This window comes from Cinclus cinclus, chromosome 2 (genome assembly GCF_963662255.1).
Source record: "Cinclus cinclus chromosome 2, bCinCin1.1, whole genome shotgun sequence".
In the NCBI taxonomy this organism is placed as follows: domain Eukaryota; kingdom Metazoa; phylum Chordata; class Aves; order Passeriformes; family Cinclidae; genus Cinclus; species Cinclus cinclus.
In genome coordinates, this window is record NC_085047.1 from 29690829 (window position 1) to 29714473 (window position 23645).

The 23645-nt window shown below is 42.1% G+C and overlaps 1 protein-coding gene across 1 annotated transcript in view; it reads left to right on the forward strand.

Annotated features, from left to right (window-relative positions):
• CASR (calcium sensing receptor) overlaps positions 1-23645 on the forward strand; it is a 42959-nt gene that overhangs the window by 14667 nt on the left and 4647 nt on the right. Inside the window, exon 4 of the mRNA XM_062513203.1 lies at positions 20243-20473. Within this exon, the coding sequence (XP_062369187.1) occupies positions 20243-20473 (231 nt within the window). The remainder of the gene's footprint in view (positions 1-20242; positions 20474-23645) is intronic.

Below are 23645 nucleotides of genomic sequence, written 5' to 3' on the forward strand. Positions count from 1 at the left end.
TATAAACTCAGGGTTTTTACCTCAGTGATCAGCTCCTTTGAAATAGACAGCCTAGCACAAATCACTGTGAGTTAGTTAAACTGAGTGAAGTTCTCCTATTAAGAATTTACCATCTATAGCTTAAGAAGGGTCTAGCTAGGTGTGTTTCAGCACAGGGAGGGCAGGATTTTTGTCTCCTAAGGTGAAATATCAAATACTCCCAACTTTCATATTTACTTTTTTTATAGCGACTTGTTTAAGAAACTTGTTTTCTCATTTTCTCCACCTGGGTCAGTGATCTGTGACAGATCCTGTTCATAAATCTAGTCTTGCTTCCTTTTGTTTCACCACCGCCTCTGAAGCTGGCTATGGGCATTCACAAGTGGAGATGGGACTGGCCAGCCCAAGCTGTCCAGTTGCTCAGCATGTGCAGAGATGCAGGCACAGGCAGATCTGGCAAGCAGGCAGGACAGCTTCCAAGAGGAACCTGTGCCACTCATTCCATATACAGAGCTGCCAGGGAATTCAGAATTTTTATATGAAAATGGGGCAGCAAGCAATTCAGAACTCTGCAGAAAATAGAAGATTTTGTTAGGATGTCTGTGCTGCACTTATTCTGAGCGATCTGAGCTCTCTTAAAAATCTATGTTGCTTCAAGACAGAAGATAATTGAGGTAATCTTGCACAACTTTGCAAGATGCTGCAAAGGGCAGACACTATTGTCTGCATGTGCCATTGTTGTGTCCCGCACAATATTGAACAAGATTGGATCAATTACTTCTTTTTGCACCGTTTTGTTCAGGTAACAGAAAGGTGCAAGGCAATCCCAAACAAAATGTATAAATTCTGCCACTTTGGGGCAAGGCAATATTTTACAAAAAGCACTAAGAATTTAAGTGCATGGGTACAAATAGTACAACAGAAAAAATCCTCCTAAAGATTTTCAATACCTCTGGTTGTCAGAAGACCATGCTCTTCTGCTGGGGGATTGTGACTTTTTAGGAGACCCTATCAAGTAGAGCTAATTCTGTGTGTTGCTCTGGTGTGTGGGCTTGCCTACCCCAAACACAGGCTCTCCCATAAGCTACAGAATGGAAATGGGAAATTATGGCAAGAGGTGAGATACTGCTGTACTGATGCTGCCTCTTTGCCAAAATTCCCTGCATTTTTGGCCTGTTTCTCCTTAACTGCTTTAACAGTCTGGTTTTGAAGCCCTTTTTCCTTAATATCTTCCCCAATAAAATTTCTCAAGTCCCTCAAGTTCCTTCATATTTTTAGTCAAACAGCTCATGAGGCTATTTCTGTGGTCACTTCTAGGAAGAAGTCCATCTGTTCTTTTTTCATCTGTTTTTTTTTTTTCCTTCTGAGCTTTTACAGGAGCCTTTCTGGTATCCTACTAAAAAACCTGTGTGGTCCTGCGAAAAAATAGGGAGAAAACTAATAGGGAATCCTGATCTGCCCTTCAGAGCAAATACTTCCTCCTTCATATTATTACTGTGTGAGAAGATGAAAGACCTGTCTTTTCTTCAGACTGAGGTCACTCAGTTTCTGCCCATTCATTTGGATTCTTGATGAGCAGCTGCTGGACCTCTCTTTGTGTCTCACAGTAAAAACATTGTGATAAAATGGGGAAGACAGGGTCCCAAGGATCTCAGAAGGCAAAGGTGTGCAGTCAAAGGGAAATTGAGCAGAGCATCTTTGACTCCTAGACAATTTGCAGGTTGCTGTTACACTGAAGATTTTGAACTTGGGCATGAGTGGAAAATAAAAGTTCTTCTAGGCACCAAGGCAAAGCACAGTGCAAGGGCTGAAAAATATATTGTGCTAATGAGTTGCAGGTTAGAGACAGGTTTGTGTGTATTATTCTATGCCTGGAAATATGACTGACCTCAGACTCAGTGAAAAGCTGCCATATGCTGTTCCCCAAAATAAAAACAAATACAAATTTGCTTCACCTAGCAACACCTAAAGTCTTTTATTGCACCTGTGCACCTCCCAGCCAACAGTTCCTTCCTTAGCGCTGGTGATGGGCATTGTGAATAGGTAAAAATGGATTGATGCCTTCTCCAGTTTTACATTTAGCTGTGTGTGCCTGGCTGGAAATTGATTGTGCAAGGCTTTAAAGAAGTAAATAATGCCTTAGATGACACAGACCTTTGAGCCTAATGACTTAACTAATCAATTTTTCTGTCTATTAAACTAGAGGCCTGTCTGAACATTCAAAACCAGCTGTTTTGTGGTATACAGAATTAAACAGTATCAGAACAGTTATTAGCTATTGCTGGTGGGAAAATTAGTCATCTGGGAAGAATCACAAGGAAAACAGAGGAAACTGTTGAACATCAGGCAACTGCAAAACCTTACCTACACTGCATTGCAAATGTACTGGAGATATATTTGTTGTGAAAAGAAGGCAAGAGGTGTGCCTTTGTTGTGGGAGACAGAATTGAGAGGGACAGAACTTCAGCCACACACAGAAATATGGGGGTCAATAGAGCAAACACAGCTATTTACTCACCAAGGCAATAGCAGACAATTGCTTATTCATCAGTTTGAAGATAACTTGCTATCAGCTGAGACCATCAACTAAGCAGACAATGGATGGAGCATTATTTAGATGTCTCTACAGCTAAAATGAAAAAGACTTAACTGGACTCACCAGTAGAAAATGTGCTGGGAAATGATTGCCCTGACAAGGCTACTAGAAGAAAGGTGAATGAACTGCATGCAGCAAATACAACAGAGGAGTTATGGTTACTAATTACTAAGTAAAGAATGGCTGAGATTCTTCTGAACTGGGGTAGTACATATTGCTTGATGACCAAATCCACTGTATTCTTGTCTGTCCCCAAACGTTCAATTTTTCATAAAAGTCACTTTTAATATAGTCATTTATGCTCTGCTTTACAATAAAAGCTGTATTTGAAAAGAACTTTTTTATATTTATGAAGTACTTCTGTCAGTTGGGGAAAAGTCAGTTTTTCAGCCTATAGAGGGAATTTTAGGGAAGGCTCCATGAAATGCTCATATAATGTCTCTCTGTAGCAACTTCAGATAGCAATTATCTCTTGAATTGCCAAGATGTCAGACACCAGCATCTCTAACAAAGACACAGCATGTCTTTGTTGCACAAAAGGATATAAAATTTTTTCCAGGACTGACATTTCCTGATACTACTCAAAAATGGAGCTGGTGACAAAGGGCACCTTGAAAGCTTCCTAAAGGCACTCACAAAGTGGGATGAGGAAAAAAGTGATATATAAAAAATTTCCATTATCCCAAGGTAGGGTTGAAGCTAACTTCAAAGGCATGATAGTGAGTTTATTATTTTATTTATTTCTGTGTAGTCAGCTATCTTCACAAACACTTCATTAACCAGTCACACAGTTTTATCCCCAAAGTGAACTTTCATGCGCTACTACTTGCTCCACACAGACATTAGGAGGCATGAGAACAAATTGCTTTTTATTATGACCCTTTTGCCTTGTAGAATTATGAGAGTGATCTTCCACCTGGACTAGAAGCAATACTTCACTCTGAAAGGACTTTTACCAGTGTCTGTAAGAAGAATGACATGAAAGACTGAAGAAATCAAAGTCTTGACATGAGATTTCTTTGCTGTCCAAGACTCACATTGATAGAGAAAATGGAAAAAACAGATTTAAGCCAGTAGCCAAGTGGAACATGTGGCCAGATACAGTAACAGAATCCCCTGGAACATTAGTTGACCATTGATGGGACCTATGACTGTGCTTGACCACTCTGAATGTCTGAAACACTTGCATGAGTTCATTTAACACATTGTGACTACAGGAAACTTCGTGACTTTTTTTTTTTCCATGGATAGTACTTCTTGAATAGACTATAAATGAGCATTGAACTCAGGTTTCATGAATTATCATGGTTTTGTTAAAAGAAATCACACTTAAGAGTGCAGAATCTGTTGGTTCTCATTCTAACAAAGAACTTACCCAAGCATTGAAGGAATTAATCCTACTGCCCCAAACAGGAACAAATTTACAGTTGAAAGCTATTACTTTCTTCTGGCATAGAGAGCAGCACAGTTCTTCAAAGCAGTATCAGCTGTGCTCTGTGCAGGATGCAGTTTCAGACCTCGCTGGGGCTTTGAAGAAACTGATCCATAAAGGGCTTTTTGAAGAAAGTGACAGCAAAGGACTGTAAAGGGGCACATCTACACAATTGTTCTCTGCACAGCTGAGTAGGGATGGCATTAAAAACCTCCCAGAAAAAAAAAAAACAAAAACAACCAACATTTCAATGGTTAGATACGTCACCATAACAGTTATTGTCCAGTATGGTGATGTCCCAAGAGCATTATAGCACCATTTACTCAGTTAGGACTCCTGCCAATAGATCCTTCACCCTTAATACACAGCAATCTGGGCTATTGTATCCAATGGATTTCTCCATATTATATTTGCTGCAAGTGAAAACCAAAGCAATTATGGCATCGAGTCTAGAATAAGTGGCTCTGATTTTTTTTTCATGCCACAGCTGTAAGTAAAGACAGGAGCACAAAATACCATCTACCATCACTGACAATTAGGTTTCATTGTACCTGTACAATTGCCTTTTTCTGCCCAGAGACCATCTCTCTCCACAAAACCTCAGCAGAAACCTAAAACATATTTAAATGGAATCACTTCCCAAATGATCGTGTAGCTTGAAGTCCTTTGTATAATTAATTACGTAAATTTATGCCACGTTCAAGAAAGTAAGTAATCTTGATCCAGGTAAAGGCTGCTTCACATCAGATGTAAAACCTAGATATTCCACTTCTGAAGGGCTGTGTTTGATAGCCAAACTTGTGTTCAGCAAGATTTATTTTCCCCAAAGACATGCTGACTAGTAGACCTTTTTTTTAATTAGTATGATCCATGGCAGGCCACGTCTCTTGTCACAGATCATGTCTGATTTCCAGTTGGGATTTACTGACCTTTAGTTTCATTGGTTCTTACTTAGGCTTGCTTTATTAGATTTAAAAGTTCAGATGAAGTATGCATCATTTTTCTCCATATTATATTTATGCACACTGATCAAATTATTCCTTGGTCTTACCCTGATAATTTAAATAGAGTGGACTTTCAGTCATAAGGTAAGTTTTCTGCTTTAGTTCTGCAAGTTGTCCTTTCATTATCCCTCTTTTTGGCACGTATTCAGTATTCCTTCAACAGACTCAGCACAGCCAGACAGTGAAAAAAATCCCACATTTGCATACTCCTATTACTTCCTCATTTGTAGAAGCACAAGGAACCTGAGCCTTCCATGCCACCACGTGCAATGGAAAGGTCACATTTAGTTGCCAGTAATACTTTGCAGCAGGTGGTACCCTTTCTGTGCCTGGCGTGAATTCCTTATGCCTTGATGCACAAGCCTGAATTTCACTGTATTAAACACAGATGTTAGAAAGCAATCTGAGGGGAAATGCTTTTTCTTGAATAATATTTACTGTTATCTTAATCCATGAATTTCCTGCAAATTTTCCCACCAGTGCATTTGTAGCTGCTGCCAGGGTACTGATGAATGGCACTGATATTGGAAAACAGTGAGTGGTTTACTGAGGCTGGAGGAATTCCCCATGAACCTATGATCTGCCTCTGTTGATATCTGTTGGGCAATTCTTGATCCATTTGTGTGAAGTATAAAGCTCAGTTATTTAACTTCTGAACCAGTATGTCAGTCAACCCAAATTGAATTTAAGAAAATATGTTATTCCTCAAGTGTTACGAGGTGGCAGCAATTACGTCTTAGTCCTATGGTTTTGTATTAATTCCTCCTCAGCCCTAAAGTCTTGTTGTGCATTGTTTTTCCTGTGATTCATGTCAGGCTAACCAGCCTTTGGCTTCAGAGGACCTCCCTCTTCATTTTACAGTTGTGTCTTTTCTTGGCAGCTGTTGCAGCCCAGCAAATGCTGACACTGAGAAGAACTTTGGACACAGTGTTGGGAATACATTACACTTGCAGATGTAGCAGAAAGGTGGATTGGGGTTGCTGTGGAATAAGATTAGATGGCATATTGACCTTATCATCCAAAGCCGGTGGCATTTTTATGTGTATATCATAAACCTACTATATTAGTGCTCTTTTTATTGCTCATGGACTGGTGTGATGAACTGTCTGGTTCTGTCAGCTTTTTAGATCCAATTTAAATTGTTCAGACTGCCCTCTAATCTCTCTTTAAGGACTTTCCACCTCAGTTAATGTCACATTATGGCTCCAAAACAAGTGCCCTTGAGACAAAATTGTCTGTGATTTTTTCTGATAGCAAGGGTACTAACACATCATTCATTTTGCTTTCCTGCTCCTCCTCAGCTCTCTCTTTAGCATTCCATCCTCTTTAGTTGTCTTTTACAACCTTAATGTCAGGAGGATCTGGCATACATGACACCTTTCAATGTTGGTATGTTCAAGGAACTTCTTATACATTGGGAGTTTTTACTTCTATTGTTCTCCAGGATTTTTTGTGTTCTACTTTCTGTCAATGCAACACCTGTGTTTTTCAGTCTTATTTGGATGTTCTGTGTTGGATTAGTGCTTTTAGAGCCCACCATAATAAATACTGCTATTTGAGCTCTATTTGTATGATGAGAATGGCAACATATCATTACTCTCTAATAAATGAGCTTTTATTTTAATGAGCACAGGCAAAATTCTGAACTGATAATGGGTTTATCATGCATATGGTACAGTCAGTCCTTTCCTCTAGCTTGTCCATGGATTTTTTCCACTCTGTGGAGTTCAGAGGCCTCCATCATCACTGTTCTATGTTTGTACATCACCGGAGCAGACTAGTCAGAAGCCTCCTTGATTTTATATAGTATTTAATCCTGCATCGAGGGGTTTTCCACAAACATTATTTTTCATTTTGCTACCATAATTTTTTCCTGATTCCCAGGAACTGAATTAATGCTCACAGAATTTAAGGAGGAGAGAGGTGCTGTCACTTCAGCCATTTCTCCCCAGAAGAAACCCACTGGAGTCAGTAGATCAGATTAAGTCTGTTTGGGATGGCACTGAATCTGGCTACTCCAGATGCCATAAGTCCTGATGTTGTTTGTAGGAAGAATTTTTTTGGACTCTAGTGAACTAATACTACATAATCATGCTTTGGGCGAATACAAATATGTTGGGGTACCATCATACAGCTGGATCTTAATTTAAAACGGAAAAAGGGAAAATGATAGAGGTAAAAAAGAATTTTGTCATCTCTTTTCTACTCTAGAGCTAGTAAAATTCTCCAACTGCCGTTAATGGAAACATCACTGTCCAAACCAGCATTTTGACAGACTCAAAATGAATTGTTTCCCCTCTTTCCCACTAAAAAAAAAAAAAAGGTAATTGCAGCTTTAAAAAGAACTGTCACTTGAATGTCACACTTTTGAGTTTGACTTTAAAAAATATGTTTGTACTGAATGTCATTTGACAGGATTTCACGTTTCCCTGTGTAAATCTTTGGTCACACTGGGCAAAATCATTATTCTTTTCCATAGCACACCTATGTGAGGTGCTGTTTACTATCAGCTAAGCATTACACAGTACAGGCTCAGGACTGATGTTCTGTGAACAATTGCATTTAGAACTGTAGGTATGCACAGGGCCAGCAGGAGTTGTGGAGGGCCTTAGGGAAACAAAATATCCTGGTCCCATCCTTACTCTGTCCTACAACCTCCTGACTGATGGTTAAATCAGTCTGGAAAAGCAGCTATGCAATGCCAAAATGTTGCAAGATCATTTCTTCATTCCTTTGGGAACCCCTGTGACTCATCAGACACTCAGAAGCATTTCAGACTCAGGTTTGCAAACGAATTGAGGCATCTTCAACCACCAATTGTGGGCCTGCCACAGCTCTACCCATGGCCTTACATTGGAGGAATGTCCCTTGAATGGAATGTCCCTCGAAAGAGCTGATTAGCTTGCCTCAATCCTCCTGGAAGGATGTGCATAGGTTGGCACATCTTTTCTTATCATGGTGAGCTATCCTCAAAGGCTTTAGTAATCCCACCATGCCCTAGTATCCATGCTAATCTTGTTACCCATTGGTCTTTCCCCTTTGGTACCACCCTTGCTTTCTCCAATAAAAACCCCAGTTCTTCCCCCAATTATTTAGGGCCCTATCATCCCTGTCCCCCCACCCCCCCTTCACAGAGCTGCTGGATAATAAAGGAATCTCTGTGGAATCGCCATGTGACGCTTCCCGTCTCTCTGTCCCTGAGTTGGCCTAGGATAGCCTGGCAAGCAGAGCAGGAATCACTGATCAGGGCCGATCACTTGTGGCTACAGGCTGCAGCTTGCTGAGGTCTATCCAGCAGCCAGGAGACCAGCCAGAAGTCCCCCCCTTAGAAGGCAGTCCTTTGCGGGACCCTCTCTCTGGGAAGGTTGACGGCTTCTCGGGTTGGGAGAATCGGATCTTCACGGACCCTCTTAGCAGCCTACAACCAGTAAATACCAAATTGGTTTTTCTGAAGTATTGCTGTTGGACCTGACTTGTGCAGCCTCTGCTGTGAAATCCACTAGGGCTGGGCTTTTGATTTGTCCCTGACATCTTTGTAAATATGCTACTGTAGTAAATCTGATCCTAAGTCAGATTAGTCCCATTTTATATCAAGTCCTATTTAGAAATGCTTGCTTTTGACATTTTTGGCTTAAGTTACTTGCTTCGACTGCTGTAGTAGTAGCTATTAATTTGTTAGTTTTGTCACCTTTCATAGTCAAGAAAGCATCAAAGCTGCTGCAGTTTTTAAGCAGCAGAACAGGGTCACTTGGTTGCTGGTGAGAGCACCACATAAGCTGACACATCAAGCCTAGTTACAGGCAGTAAAACTGGTCCTCGTCTTAGGAAGCTCTAGGCTTCACCAGTTTCCGAACAGACTAAGCACTCACAGCATAGAATGTGACAAGGGAAGCACCAAGCACCTTCCTCTGAGCAGCAAGTGAGGGTATTTCCAACACAGACCATGAGTTCCTTTCTCTCCCAGTTTCTGCAAGTTTCTATTGGAGATCCTGCTTCTCTCTCACAAAGAAAGGACATAATGTATGCATGGGTCCCCATGCCAGCATCAGTGCTGCCCCTCCTCAAGGACAGGGCGCTGATCAATGGAAGAGGCAGAGAGAGATCCAGTCCTCATCTGCCTAGGGATCATGTCCTTGACAGAAGCAGAACAAAACCAATTATCAGTTACGATACAAGAATCAGCACATCTTGTCGTGTCAGCTGGATGTCCTGTATTTCTCTGGAGACATGAATAAGGTCAGTTGCCTTTGCAGGGACAGGGATCTCTGCTTTTGGGAGAATATATCACCTCTTTCCCACAAATCACTACGTGTGTCATAAACAATTAAATAAGTCCATGCTTTCATTTCCCTTGAAATGGAAGACTAACTGTCCAAGAGCTATTATCGCCACTTCTGGACTTCTCTGATCTTCATTTAATTTCATTCTTCTTTGCTGATCAAATGACTAGAACAAACAGTTTTTCCAGAGGAGACTTGTACTATTGATGCTATATTGTCAGTATCATTTTCTTATTTTCATATCCTAATATTTTGTTTACTCTTTCTGCTGCATAACACACCGAGTGTTTTTACTGAGCTACCTACAATAATGAACAGCTCTTTGTCTTGAGCGGTTAGTTAATTTTCTTCAATAAAGATTATGAATAGCTTAAATCATTACTTCTAACATATGGCACATTGTTTTTGTCATACACATTTAATTGTGTTATCCGATGACCTTCCTAGCTTTACAAGAAGTCGTTTGGTTCTTATCAAAGCAAAACAACATTCAATGTTCTTGCATTACTCTCAGGCTTCGCACAGCTATTTTTGAGTATTGAATGAATTCTTGCTTTCATTATTTCTTTCAATTCAGTGCAGATCTAGCATTTCACCAGAGCTGGGAAGTCCATCCCATCTTGCCAAATTTCCCTTAGAATATTGTCTGTGTATCTCTGGCTGACCGTCAACTCTCTTTGACACCAGCCCTTCTTCCAGAGTCTATCTCCTTTTGTTCATCTGCCCAGTTACCAACCTGACAGTTTCAATCCTGGACTACAGCCCAGGCCTTGCACAGTAGGTGCTGATGGGTTTTCATTATTTTGGCATGAAGTGCTCAGTATCCCAACTACACACCAGGCACTCCTTGTGCATGAAGCTGGATGTGTGTAACAGAAAGACATCCAATTTTTTGTGAAGTATTTACAGTGAGAATCACAGCTCTGTTCCTGGGTACCTTTCAGCTTCTCCACCTAAGTTACCCTTATAGTGATAAAAAGTATTAACAGTCACTTCTTCAGAGCAGTAAACCAATAGAAACCAGGCAGCTTAGGTGGAATCTGGTCACCAGAAATAGGTATACAGGTATAGATTAGATACTAATAGCTATAGATTAGATATTAAGAACAGGTTTTTCACCCAGAGGGTGGTTGGGCACTGGAACAGGCTCCATGGGGCAGTGGTCACAGCACCAAGCCTGACAGAGTTCAAGAACCATTTGAACAACGCTCTAAGGCACAGAGTGTGATTCTTGGGGGGTCCAGTGCAAGGCCAGGAGCTGAACTTGATGAGCACTTTCCTTGTGGGTCCCTTCCAGTGCAGAATATTCTATGATTCTGTGAATGTAGCAAGTGGTATGAGACCATGAATCACATCCTTTGCTGGTTGAAGAATTCCATTATCTTCTGGATGGCCTTTGGGAAAAGGTGTGATTAATGGTGTTGGCATATTCTGTCATCTTGGTTTTGAAAACAGCATCAGCACTACAAGCTCTCCCTCTTGGTGTACAAAGGGCAGCACAGAGGGAGGAGAGGTTATAGAGGAGAAGGAAAGTTCCGTTCCAGCTGGCAAGAAGAATGCTTTGGACAGAAAGGTGAAATTCATCTTGCCCTGCCTCAGGCTTTTGGAAACAGGTATTACTGACAGAAGGGGCCAGGGCCAGCACCTTCCTGTCTGCTCAGTTCCTGTGCCAGAACTGCTTGATGCTGTGATGCCAGCACTGCCTTTCAGAGAGCCCAAGAGTTCCTACATAAAAAGCGGGCAAAACAAAATATTCCAAATTAGAGAATGCAGGAGAAATTAAGGATTTGATATAGGAATGTAGTGATGTATTTTAATAGTTTAGGTCACAGTTTATACTAGGTGCACCAGCCAAGCCATTTTTAGGTCTTTGAAGTTCTTTTATCAAACACTCTGGAATTTCGTCAAGGCTACGGAAACACAAATTACGCTAAATTAAGAAAAAAAGAAGCTGAAAGACAGAATACTAAGATTAGAAGAACCAAGATAAAGGTGAGTGGGGAAGCACTGGAGTGTAACCTATCATATTTCCTTCAAAGTACAAGCAGAGCTCGTAGACAAAATAAATGCACCAATCAAAAAATGCATGATCGTGTGAACAGTAGTTTTAGAATGTATAAGTAAGGTATAAGGTGCACAGTAAAGTGGCTTCTGCATTAATCAGATTGATTTGTTGTTCAGAAGTCCTTTGTTCCTGCACAGAAAGTGAAAACTTGTGTTTTGCTAGCCTGTAAACGAAGATGGTCACATAGGTAATTGAAAGTGAAATGATAAAAAGGAAAAACACCAAAAAACTATTACTTCAGAGATCATTTCTCCTAAAGTGTTTTATGAGTGGCTCTTTCAGAACTGGCCTGGGCATATTTCCTCATGGTACTTGACCACTTGCAAAACCCAGGTCCTGGGCACCATGACTCCTGGCCTAATACAATAGCTGATCTCTCAAGTCCTTACGCCTATTACAGGATTATGATGGCATCTTCTCCATGGGCCCTCTGCATTTCAAAGTGGAAGTCAGGACTTGCCATCTAGAGGACAGTTGCCAGCTTTTCATCTTCAGTCACACTGAGCCATGATGTGGCACTGTTGGCTGCTCTCAGCAGGGGCACTCTACCAAACCAAAGAGCAAACCACTCGGTACCTATCACTCCAGAATTGTTTTACAGGCCTGACAGAGATAAGCAGGCAGAAATTAAAACTTAAGCATGGGAAAATGTATGTTAATTTTCAGACAGGATTGCTAGCAACTGTGTGTTAGGAGGGGTAATTGTTTGTCTTTTATGGTGACAGATACCTATAATATGCCCAGGTTCTCTTCCATGGCAGGACCTTTTGACCTAGGGAGGAAACACATCAGAAAGAAACTGCAGAAAGAAGCCAAGGATATTAAACTTTTGACAGTATATGGAGACTAGTTAAGGACTTGTCACAGTTCAGACAGAGTAAAGGACAGCTTATAGCACACCTGGATACTGACATTTATTTACATTCATTTAAGAATTAACAGGAATACAACTTTTACAACTTTTAACTGCTTGGTATTTCACACACTCTTGCTTTCCCCACAGTGTTACATCACCAGGTCTCCCCTTCCTAGTAGGGCAGTGGTGGAGGTCTATCAAGGTGAAAATTCTCAGTTTATAATGTACAGCTCCTCTCAGTTGCCTTTCTCAAGCATGACTGGCCAAGGTTACTAAGCATCCCGCAACATTTGTCTCCACACATCTCTTTCATCTCCAGGATCTTGCCCTACTTCCAGTGTTTTTCCTCCTAACCTGGTCTTCACTTTCATGTTTCTAGCCCTAACCCCTTGGTTTTGGTTGCAAGCAGCCTCCTAACTGGTGGATCTGTCTCCTACCTTGCTACTAATCGGAATATTTAGGTCATGCCACTATTGTTTAGTCCAGCTGCTATCAAAATTTACTAGTCTGTGGCTTCTGCTTCAGAGGACAGCTCAAAGTTCATCTTTGGGCATGCATGCACACACAAAACTGTCTGCTATGGATGCTGTCTGACAGCATCCAAAATTTAAAATGGATGTTTTTGCCTGCAACCAGCCTCAATACTAGTGACAGAAAGTGAGTATATACTGCAGATCAAGAAAAGGGGGAGAAAGGAATCTTTCAAAGCAAAACAAAGGTATTACATGGTGTTTGTTAAAAGTGACACAGCATCCTTCAGATAACTGAATTATGTCAGTGAGTAAAATTGGAAGATTCATAAACTCTGGCAGATTAAATGTAAAAATAAAATAAGGCAGGCCAGAAAAACGAATAAGCAATATCCTGAAATGGGGTAAAATATCATAAATCCTATTTTAAACACTTCAGGAGTAGGAATGTCTGTTGAGCCATAGATTATCACTGCAGAAGACAAGGTAAGGCCATGACAGAAGAAAAGTGTGCTCCTCATGGACAAACATAAGAAGGTTTAGTTATTTATGTAGGACTTTTAGAGGATCTGTCTAATTGAACTTACTATAGAAGAAACTATGGAATACAAGAGAAAAATGAACCTTGCTACTCAGGACAAGTAAATAATACTTACCCAAGAGATCTGCCAGAGCTCACAGATGAAATAGTTGAAGACCTGGCTGTGGTGTCCATCTCCCCACTCGAAAAATCTTAGGCCCCAAGGCCTAGAAAGCTGACAGATGAGACATCAATTTACTGAAAGGGTTCTGGAGGAGATCCAAGGAACTATGGAAGGAGAAGAGCCTGGTTGAGCCCATTATTAGAAATTAGGTTTAAAACAAACAGGAATGAAAAATAAAGTATATTGATGTCTTGATTTAGTTTTTCATTTCCCGGCCAACACACCAAAAATGTTATAGTTTGGGTTTGCCAGTTTTTAATATATTTACTTTTTGTTGTGAAATAGAATTAGGAGTAAAAGCAAAGCAGACTTAAAACTTAACAGGGGATAAAGAAAAACTTTATTAATAACACAACGAAAAATCATAATAAATTCAGAGCAGCTCATCAGACCACTCCCTTCTTCCTCTTTTTCATATCTTAACAACATACTGAGACACTTCAGTAAATTCCTTATTTAAATAATCTTTTTCAGTTTACTTTAGGGAGAGGAGTTTCTTCTTGTTTAGCTATAAGGATCTTTTTCAAGAGAGGAAATAACCAGCTCTTTCCTGACTCCACTTTTTTCATGAACAGCAGTTGCCTGGGATCTGCCATCATGAAACTCCTCCCATCTTCACAGCCTTCTCAGAGCTGTGCTTGTGGGCCATGTCAAAGTCATGGGGTATTACTCTTAAGGATGAGCTACTCAAAGGAGAAAGTTCTCTTCAGCTCTCTTCTCTCTGTTCACACTTCATTCCCAGGAACAGAGATCCCCCTTTTTCCCTCAGGGCAAAAGATCTTCCAAAACACTTTACACCTCACCACCCCCCCATGTCTTTCTCCATGGTTTAAAGGAATTCTTTAGTGTAGTACAGTACAGCCCTATCCACCCCTATTACCTACAGAAAGATTTTTCAGCCAACCTTCATGGCATCCCCTCATTCTCCTTCCATCTAGAAACTTAGCTTTTGCTTCATTGGCTTTGGTGTATCCTTTCTGTTCTTCTCCCTCTCACCCAAGGAATGATGAAAGTCTGTAAGTCTTATCTGAGCATTGGGAAAAAAGTTAAAATCTCACACAGAAGTTTCAGGGGCTGTGCCAGGCCATGCCGGAGCTGTGTCAGGATCTCAGGGTGCCCAGGCCACGCTGGAGGGGCAGGACGAGAACTGCAGAGTCCATGCAGAGGAGAAATGGGTGCCAAGGCTGTGTCTCCATGGCTTTCCCCTGGCGCTGCCCGCCCCCAGCTCCAGCCGCAGCCCGGGGGTTCTCCCTCTGCCCTGCCCAGCACACAAAGCCCTGGGGGCTCTCCCGAACCGGGCCCGGCTGCCTCCCCCCAGCCCGTGAGGGCGGCCGGGCGGGCTCGGCCACCCCAGGGCTGCTCCGAGCCGGGGCAGGGCAGGGCCACACACCGGGGAAAGGCGAGAATCCCAGCAATGGGCTCTGCTCCTCCTGACCACTGGGGCCCCTGGTTGGAAACGGGGCCCGGCAGCCTCCAGAGCCCAGCCCTGCCTGGCCCGGGCTGCATTGGAAAAGAGCCCGGGCCAGGTCGGCGTTACCTTGTGAAAGGATGGAAATGAACGAGAGCTTTCCTACGCTTTGCTTGCTTCAAATGTGATTCACGAAGCGAACTGACTTTTCCAATTGGTTTCTCAGGCTGTCAACAACTAAACCAGCATTCAATTGGTCCCATCAATTCACAAAGGAAGTTCTCAAGGAAAAATCTTCCTAGTATCCCCTCCCCTCAGGTGCTTTCAAGGTAAAACCAGCACAACTGAGGAAGAAAGACCATGACCTCTCTAAAGAGAAGCCATACCTCACAAACCTCCCGAAGTGCTTTGAAGGCTTTGGGATGCATATGGAAAAGGGAACTTCTATTCGTAGCGTATGCTCAGGCTTCTTGAAGGCATCTTCTGGTAGTCTGTCAGCAAATTCAGAACTTATATGTGTATTGGTTGAAAGATAGTCAGCAGAGGATAAAAATAAATTATGTGACCTGACTTATCACAAATGAAGTTAATCAAATCAATGGGTGGACTCCTGAGATCTGTCTGAATAGGAGTCAAAAAAAGCAAATGCACTTTTCAGAATAGTCATAGTGGAAAAGGGACAGAGAGGTAAACAGAGTGTTCTGGGGCCACTTTCTCAACCCTTTGGTGCATCTCACTTCAGTATCATGTGCAAGACTCAGAACTGATGAAGAAGACTGGGAATATTTGGAGAAGAGTTAGTGAAACAGGTTCTGCAGAAGATGTAGCAATATCAGATAGGGCTCAGCAGCCTGAGATAAGAGGTGTCTGAAGAGAGGTGATTATAAAGTCCTGAGAGACATGGAAAAGATGGCCGGCAAATGACAGTTCTTTGCCAATATAAGCAGGAAGGTCATCAAAAGAGATTCAAAGCTGCTCTGTTCCAAAAGGGATGAGGAGGCGCTTGTCTCATAAAATGTGGGTCTCTGTGCTGTAAAAGGCTGTGGATGTGAAAAGTTCACACGGGTGCAGAACACAAAGAGCAACGTCATGGAAGAAAGGCCTACCCAATGGTTATTGGGTAGAAAACCTCTGGCCCAGGAAGTTACTGAGCTGCAAAACGAGTGAGAGTGTTCAGGGGAAGTATCTCAGCTCCTGTGCTTCTATTGTAGGTATTTGCTGTTGGCCAGAGTGCAAAAGAGTCCTGGGCAGGTGAGCTGCCAGCCTAGTCTAATACAGCTGTATTTATGTCACAGCTTTATGATCCTCCCACAAAAGAACATGATTCAGAATATCTAGCCTGGATAAAGTATGGGATGCTGCATGGCTGGGAATGGCCTTACAAGGAATAATTGGAGGGTGAAGTAGAGGGCAGCTTGCAAGTCTTTTCCAATAATAGGTGTTTTAATTAAAAGGCATTGCAATTCAACATGGAGTCTGTGACAGAGAGAAAAGAAAATAAGGAAAAATTACAGAAAGAAATATCTGAAGACAGCACCTTGCACAATGCTCTCCCCACAGGCTTCCAATCAGCTGCTGAGAGTGTATCCAAGCCACAAGGTCAGCACTTCTTTCATAAACTCTTGGTTTCACGATATGATACACCTACCCCTGACACATGCTGTTGGCCTGGCTGAAGCAGGGTCTTTTAGGTCTTTGTGGATTGAGTTATCCATGTTTCTATCTTTGGTTACAAAACACAGTGACACATTTATAACTGTAAAGTCTTTAGCTAATCATTGATAAACTGGTGACTATAAAATAGTGCTGTGGTTATTCAGAGTCTACGACTTCCTCTTTCAAAGTTTAGTGCTTATGTATTTCTTGTCCATTTAAATTGTATTTTCACCCTGTAAAGAGCAGAACTTGTGAGATATAGAGATATGATCCTGGGACTTTCTTGCTCTCTAAAAAAGGAACATGTTCAGGTAGTACATTTTGCAAAGTGCCCCTCAGAAATTTAAATTTGAAGAAAAACTTTGCTGTTTCTTGAAAAGCAAAAAAACAGGCTTTGTTATTTCTGTTGTTCCTGTTGCCTCTCCATTTGGGATTTTAATCAGGTCATGTGAACTGATACACATTTTGTACCCACTAGCTACAGTTGCTGAACTGAGGCTGTTATACTCTGCCTGGGAAAAGACAGCATTAATTGCGGATCAGAACTTTTATATTAATTAACCGTGAGACAGATATATCTGGTCATACATTAAATCATTTATAACCTGAATCCTCAGGTGTAGAGTGTGTGTGTGTGTGTGTGTGTGTGTGTGTGACCAAGGGAAAGATCCTTTCAAATTAATCCTACAAAACCCCACTAAAAACTTTACTTTTTAAGAAACATGATGACAGGAGGGAAGGCAAACGAACAGATGAATTGATATGAATGTTATGAAATTAAACAAACAAAAAATTGTATCCAGGGAATCCAGAAGTTTCTCCACCATTCATCTTGCTGACCCTAAGACCAGTGAGCCTCCTACTACTGCAGCTGACCAGGAAAGGCAGGACTTGAACTGAAGAAACTTCAGTATGGCTTTTGCAAAATTGTCTCCTAGTGTGTGTAGCAACTGCAGTCCAAACAGTCCCCAAACAGTCCAAACTGTCTCCTGTCTATACAAGTAACAGTCAACCCAGCAGTGATACTCAGTCAGAATACCCTGGTGTCATTCAGAAGGATGAAGTAGTGCTGCATAGGAGTGCTATACCGAGTTGGAGTGAGGAGAAGCAGGCCATTAGGCTCAGCATAAGGACAAACCTGATACGGACATCAAAGCTGCAGCTGTCACCCTGTGGCAGGTGCCAGAGCCTGAGGAGGAATGTGAGCTGCTCTGCTGAGCACCTGAACTGCTGACAGACAAAGAAGGTTCTGGTAACAACCAGACCAAGATTAAAGCCCCTGTGCAGATGAGGCCAAAGTGAGGCGAAGCAGTACAACATATCACTGTGGATCTGCACACCCCATCACCCATTCTGATTGCAGAGATGCTTCTGCTCTGTTCTCAGTGTCCCCTGATGGAGCTGAGCAAGTAGCATCTTCCTGGGTACCCCTCTGGAATGAGGGGAATGAGAGGGGAGCAGTCTCTGTTTCCTTACCCACAGCAGGCAATGCCCCAGCTCTCCACAGCAAAGTGCCAGCACAGAGCACCTTCTTTTGCTGTGTCCATCAGAGAATGAGACCTTCCAGGGACATATCCTGGTTCTTTGGTGAGCTCATTCCAGCTGCACACCTTATGGGTGAGCTGGTCTCCAGAGGAGGGGCAGCAGGGATGAGAAAGACAGAAAAAATCCTGCCTTCTCTGTCTCACCCATTATTCAAAGACTGAATACTGTGGCAATATTTTGATACCCTTCCATCAACATCACACAAGCTGAAGAGGTATTATTGGCCACATCATCTGTAGTACTACAATGATTTTTCCAGACTCTAGCAGGCTGGCATTGAAACAGGCAGTGGGAGGAGGATATCTGTGACTCTGGGGATTTTAGCTTGAGATAGGAGGATCCCAAAAGGAAACAGAGAAAAATTAGACAATTTAGCAAAACTGACAGGAATTCATGAAGTGATTCTGTTTCCCTGTCCCTGTGTTTCCAGGTGAAAAGAATTCATCAAAACAATATTGTCTGTTCTGTCTGTGGGGTGAAAAGGGCTCTGCCTGCTCAGACAAAATGATCTAGTTTTGGTTTCTCTTACATTTTGCCATCCAGAGTTGTATGTTTGAGCACTCACAGGTGAGAGGGACACAGAGAGAGGGAGAGAGACTGGGCTTACAAGCTGTCACAAGCAGTAGAACCACAGTAACAACAATGATGCTGGGGTCTGAGGGCAGCTGACAGCCAGGTGCCCTCAGAGTCACCTCATTTTTCCATAGATAAACTTAGGGAGAAATCCGACAACTACATAAACCAGCAATTATTTTTTGAACAGAAATAGGATGTGGATGAATTGTATCATAGTTGCCAGTACAGGCTTTCTTTCATGCTGCAGTTTCTTAGGTCTACTTGTCAGGCTATCTAGATCATGAACTTTACAACTACAGTTTTCCCTGGGATTAGGGACATGCCGTACACTGGTTGAGAGCCAGCTGAACATGAGCCAGCTGTGCCCGGGTGACCAAGAAAGCCAATGGCATCCTGGCCTGTGTCTCAATAATGTGACCAGCAAGTTAAGGGCAGTGATTGTCCCCCCATATACAAACAACAGTGCTGAGGCCACACCTTGAGTGCTGTGTCCAGTTCTGGGCCCCTCATTACAATAAAGACATGGAGGGGCTGGAGCACATCTATAGAAGGGCAACAGAGCAGGTGAAGGATCTGGAAAACAAGTCTGATGAGAAGTGGCTGAGGGAAGGAGAGGCCTGTTTAGCTGGAGAAAAGAAGGCTTAGGGTGACCTTATCACTCTCTCTATATCTCCTCCCTTGTGGTAAGGAGAGGTTACTCTTCTCTCACAGGTAACAAGTGACATGATGAGAGGAAAGAGCCTTAAGTTGTGCCAGAGAAGGCTTAGATTGAATATTAGGAAAAAATTTCTTCACTGAAAGAGAAGTCAGGCTTTAGAATAGGCTGTCAAGGAAAGTGGTGAAATCACCCTTCCTGGGAGTGTTCAAAAAACATGATGATGGAACTCAGGGACATGGTTTGGTGAATAGACCACTGCTGGGTTAATGGTTGGACTTGATGATCTTGGAGGCATTTTTCAGCCTTAATGATTTTATGATTCTGTATGACACTTTAAAGCATAAGGTGAAAATTACAGGAAACGACTCCTAGGAACAGGCAAAATGCCATTACTTTCAACTATGCAATCATGAGACAGAAGCAAAAAAAAAGTAGTAGGAATTCTCCAGGTGTGCAATATAGCAAATAAGCTTGATTTGTTGAAGTTTTCTTACTATAGTGCATTGGACTTGGGTTTTTTCAATCCAGAGTCAAGAGTGAGTTGTTTCTCAAGCACTCCTGTTTCTGAGTGATCAATCATTCAGAGACTAGAGATACCAACTGAGAGCATTCATGCAGTGGTTGCAAGAGCAGGGTGAGAGTGGTGCATGGGTGACTGTAACACATGAGAGGCTGCTGTCACTTCCCTGGCCCTAACAAAGAGCTCTGGGCTTGCAGAGGTGACTCAGAGGACCAAAGAGGAATTCTAAATGGATGATGGAGTAGCATCAGTAAGTGTTACAGATAGGTTGCCAGCCACCCGGAAGGCCACAATACCTTGTGTTGTCTACAAGGTTTGTACAGGCTCTGTGTGTTCATGTCATAGAAAACCTCCTACTGCTGCAATGAAAACATTAGAAGAGATTAAGGTTTGTAGTAAAGTGATTCTTCCCAGTTCTGTCTCTGTAGCAGATGTGTGCTGTGGTAGAGTGGTAACACACAGGCATTCATAGTGTCTCTCTGTCTCTCTCTAGGTTCTCAAGCATCTGCGACACTTAAATTTCACCAATAACATGGGGGAGCAAGTGGATTTTGATGAGTTTGGGGACCTGGTAGGAAATTACTCAATAATCAATTGGCATCTCTCTCCGGAGGATGGCTCAGTCGTCTTTGAAGAGGTTGGGCACTACAACGTTTATGCCAAGAAGGGGGAGAGGCTTTTTATCAATGAAAACAAGATCCTATGGGGTGGATTTTCTAAGGAGGTAAGTGCTTAAATCCTCCCAGCAATGTTTTCCAGGTCCATAAGCTGAAATTTGAACTAGCCCTGCACACTCCTTATATTATGTCCCCACGTCTCATTAAAGGATCCATTCACCTTACTGTATACACAGTCTCCACCACAGTTTTTCATACCCCTCTTATACACTGAAATAAGAGACAATGTCTCCTCCCCTTCTGTACATTTCTTGACCCTGGGTATTAATGTATTAAATTATGTCCTTTTTTTTCTGGTCCAAGCAGATAGAGTAGAATCCTATAGCAGTATTTTACAAGGGATGAGAAATTCATTACCCAAGTCTGGTTGTTGACTAAATCAATTTTTCCTGAGCTTAGTCGTTTCATTGCTGAAAAGAGCCATCTCTTTCACTCCCATTATCTCTGTATCAAGAAGTGTCTCTTCTTGCTCTTAGTTATATTTATAACTCTTTCTGCTGGCTTCACCTGCTTTCTCACACCCTTGCCTTGCAAACAGAACAAGCCCTGATAATCTGACTGGTTTAACTTGGAAATGGTGCTCAAATAGTGGGAGATGCCAGCACCTGCTATCTTTTTTTTTGCATACTACTTGAGGATGCTTCTGCAGCCTCGGAAGTAGTGATCTCAAGACGCATCGATTGACTTCAGTCAATTCTCCACTCTCTTACAAATGTTAATTTTTTTCAGCACAATTATTGTCACAGCCAGGCTGTGTCTGACCCACATGATGGAAACATGATGTAGACATCTCCAGACCAGAGGCAGTTGAACTGCTGTCATAGCTGGCAGCAGCCAGCTAGGCAGAAACTCTGACTCCCAGAGAGAATACTGAGCAGGCATATGGTTTCTGGTCTGGGAACTGACACAGGGAGTAGAGTATTAGCTCAGAAATGTCACTGCCAGGCCCTGCTGCAATGTTTCAATGTCTTAAACCAGCACCTGATTAATGAGCAAGGCAATTCACTTCCAGGTGATTATTCACATTGGCTGACAGATCAGGTAATGCTTCTGCCTTAGCTGCTTCCCCAAAACAGTTGCAGCATGAGTTCAGCCTTTGCTTTACTCCAACTCCACTTCTGGTTCAAGTCCAGAGCACCCTGAAGGAGGCATGAATTGAACAGAGCATACTGCCACAGAAATACTGAGCTCAGAGCTTTTCTAAGCCCAGCTGGAGTCTCTAAGCACAAGCTACAAGTGGAACTTTAAAAACTCTGAAATTATAATCCCTCCTTCTAGTCGTTGCAAATGCATCTTGTATTTTTCCCAACAGTTAGGATTTATTGGTTTTTACTTAAACTGAGTAATTGTGTTCTCTTGGTCTAAATCTCTACAGCAGTGCAATATTTAACTTCATTCTCTGTCCTAAACTATGGATGTTGTTAAAAATGCGACAGGATGTTGCTGAGTGTAATGCCAGGGCATGTAAATTCTGTGCAGTGGAGGGTTTGCAATCTCATTTTTTGCTGCAGCCTTTTTTTCAGTATATAGACTTCCAATTTCTTTGAGATAAAAGGCTCTGCTCAAAAGGAGTAGCTAGTACTTCACTCACTGTGCCTCTTGTCACCCCCAAAAAAAGTTTAAATGTAGGTTTAAATTTTAACATTCAGGAACTTCAGCATTTGGCAGACTTGCAAAAGACTGAGTTAAAGAGTAAGTAAGGTAGATAGATTCATTTTGGCAGAATTTGATGAAATTCCCCACAGGATACTTAAGAATTCAGCCAAAGCAATCACAGAAGTACTAGCAATTCATCTTTGAGAAATGTGGAGGATGCATGATGTCTCAAAGGATCAGAGAGCAATTGTAATACCTGTTTTTAAAGCAGTTATAAGAGAACCAAGGGAATTACACAAAATTGAGTTGAGCTTGAGTAACCTAAAAGACTTGATAAAAAAAAATTAAACCGTTTATAAACACTTAGAGGATAATAAACTGATAAGAACAAGCCAGTGTGTATTTGTCAAGATAAAATCATGCCAAACCAATTTAATTTTCCTCCTTGGAAGCTCAGTCAACTTAGTAGATAATGGGGAAGCAGTGCGTGACTTCAGCCAGGCTTTTGATTCAGCTCTGTTCAAAATCACTGGTGGCAGCCTAGGGAAAGACAGCCTAGACTGATGAAGTCCTCTTGATGGATGTACTGCCTGCTCAAAGACTGTCCCAAGGAATAGGAGTACTGTGTTTATAGCAATAGGCACTAACAGCAAGGAGTGCTTCAAGCCAGGAGCGCCTGTCCCAACAATGATGTAATCCTGATGAACACCTTAGGACCAGCATTCCCAAACTGTGCTGCAGCTTCACTTCAGAATGATAGGCAACAGAGACTGCGCTCACCTGAGCCTTGCTTCCCCGGTGGCTAAAGTTGATGCCTGCACATAGGCAACTTCCAAACAATAGATAGAACTCATTGCGTAAGTGCATCAACACAGGAGGTTCCTGGAGATAAGCAGGTTTGCAGCACTTAGGTAAACTAGCATCAAACTTCCAAAAAGGTGAATGGAGTCTTCCAAATAGAACAGCCACTAACTATGTATGGCTCATGGTACCTTGCTAGTGGTGGAAATTGTAGGTTTAACTCTCCTGAGGTGAGAAAGCTATGTTCTGTGTCAACTCTTTTTCCTTAATTTAGCTGGGAAAAGGTGAGCTCAGCCTCGGGTCATGACTCTGTGTTACAAAGGCCCAGGCTTCCATTTATCATGCCGAAGTCCTTGTCTCCGTGTATGTCAGGCATGCAGTGAATGTGCCCATGCAACCACTTGCTGCCAGGACACAACAATGCTCAGGTGGGCTCAGGCACAGCATAAATGCACAGCCAGAAGGTGACATCATTTACAGCAGCAGAGGTCTGGAAACCTCTGGATCTGTAAAGCGCTACTGATTTGCATCTTTAGATGTTCAGTGTTCTTAAAGAAGTGAGTTTCAGAAAACCATTTTAATTCCCATAAATTATTAGCAGACAATATGCAAAATATCAGATTGGGGATCAGACATCAGAGCCCATCATCTCCAAGGCTGATTCAAGTTCCTGCCAGTATATATTGATTGTCTTTTCTTCTGATCATCTAATGACTGTTTTGGGGCATGTATATCATGGTCACATTCCAGTTTGCAATGCCCACAACACAGTGGAGATTGCAAAAATCTGCTGATCTTCCTTGATGAGTTCCTTCAAGATAT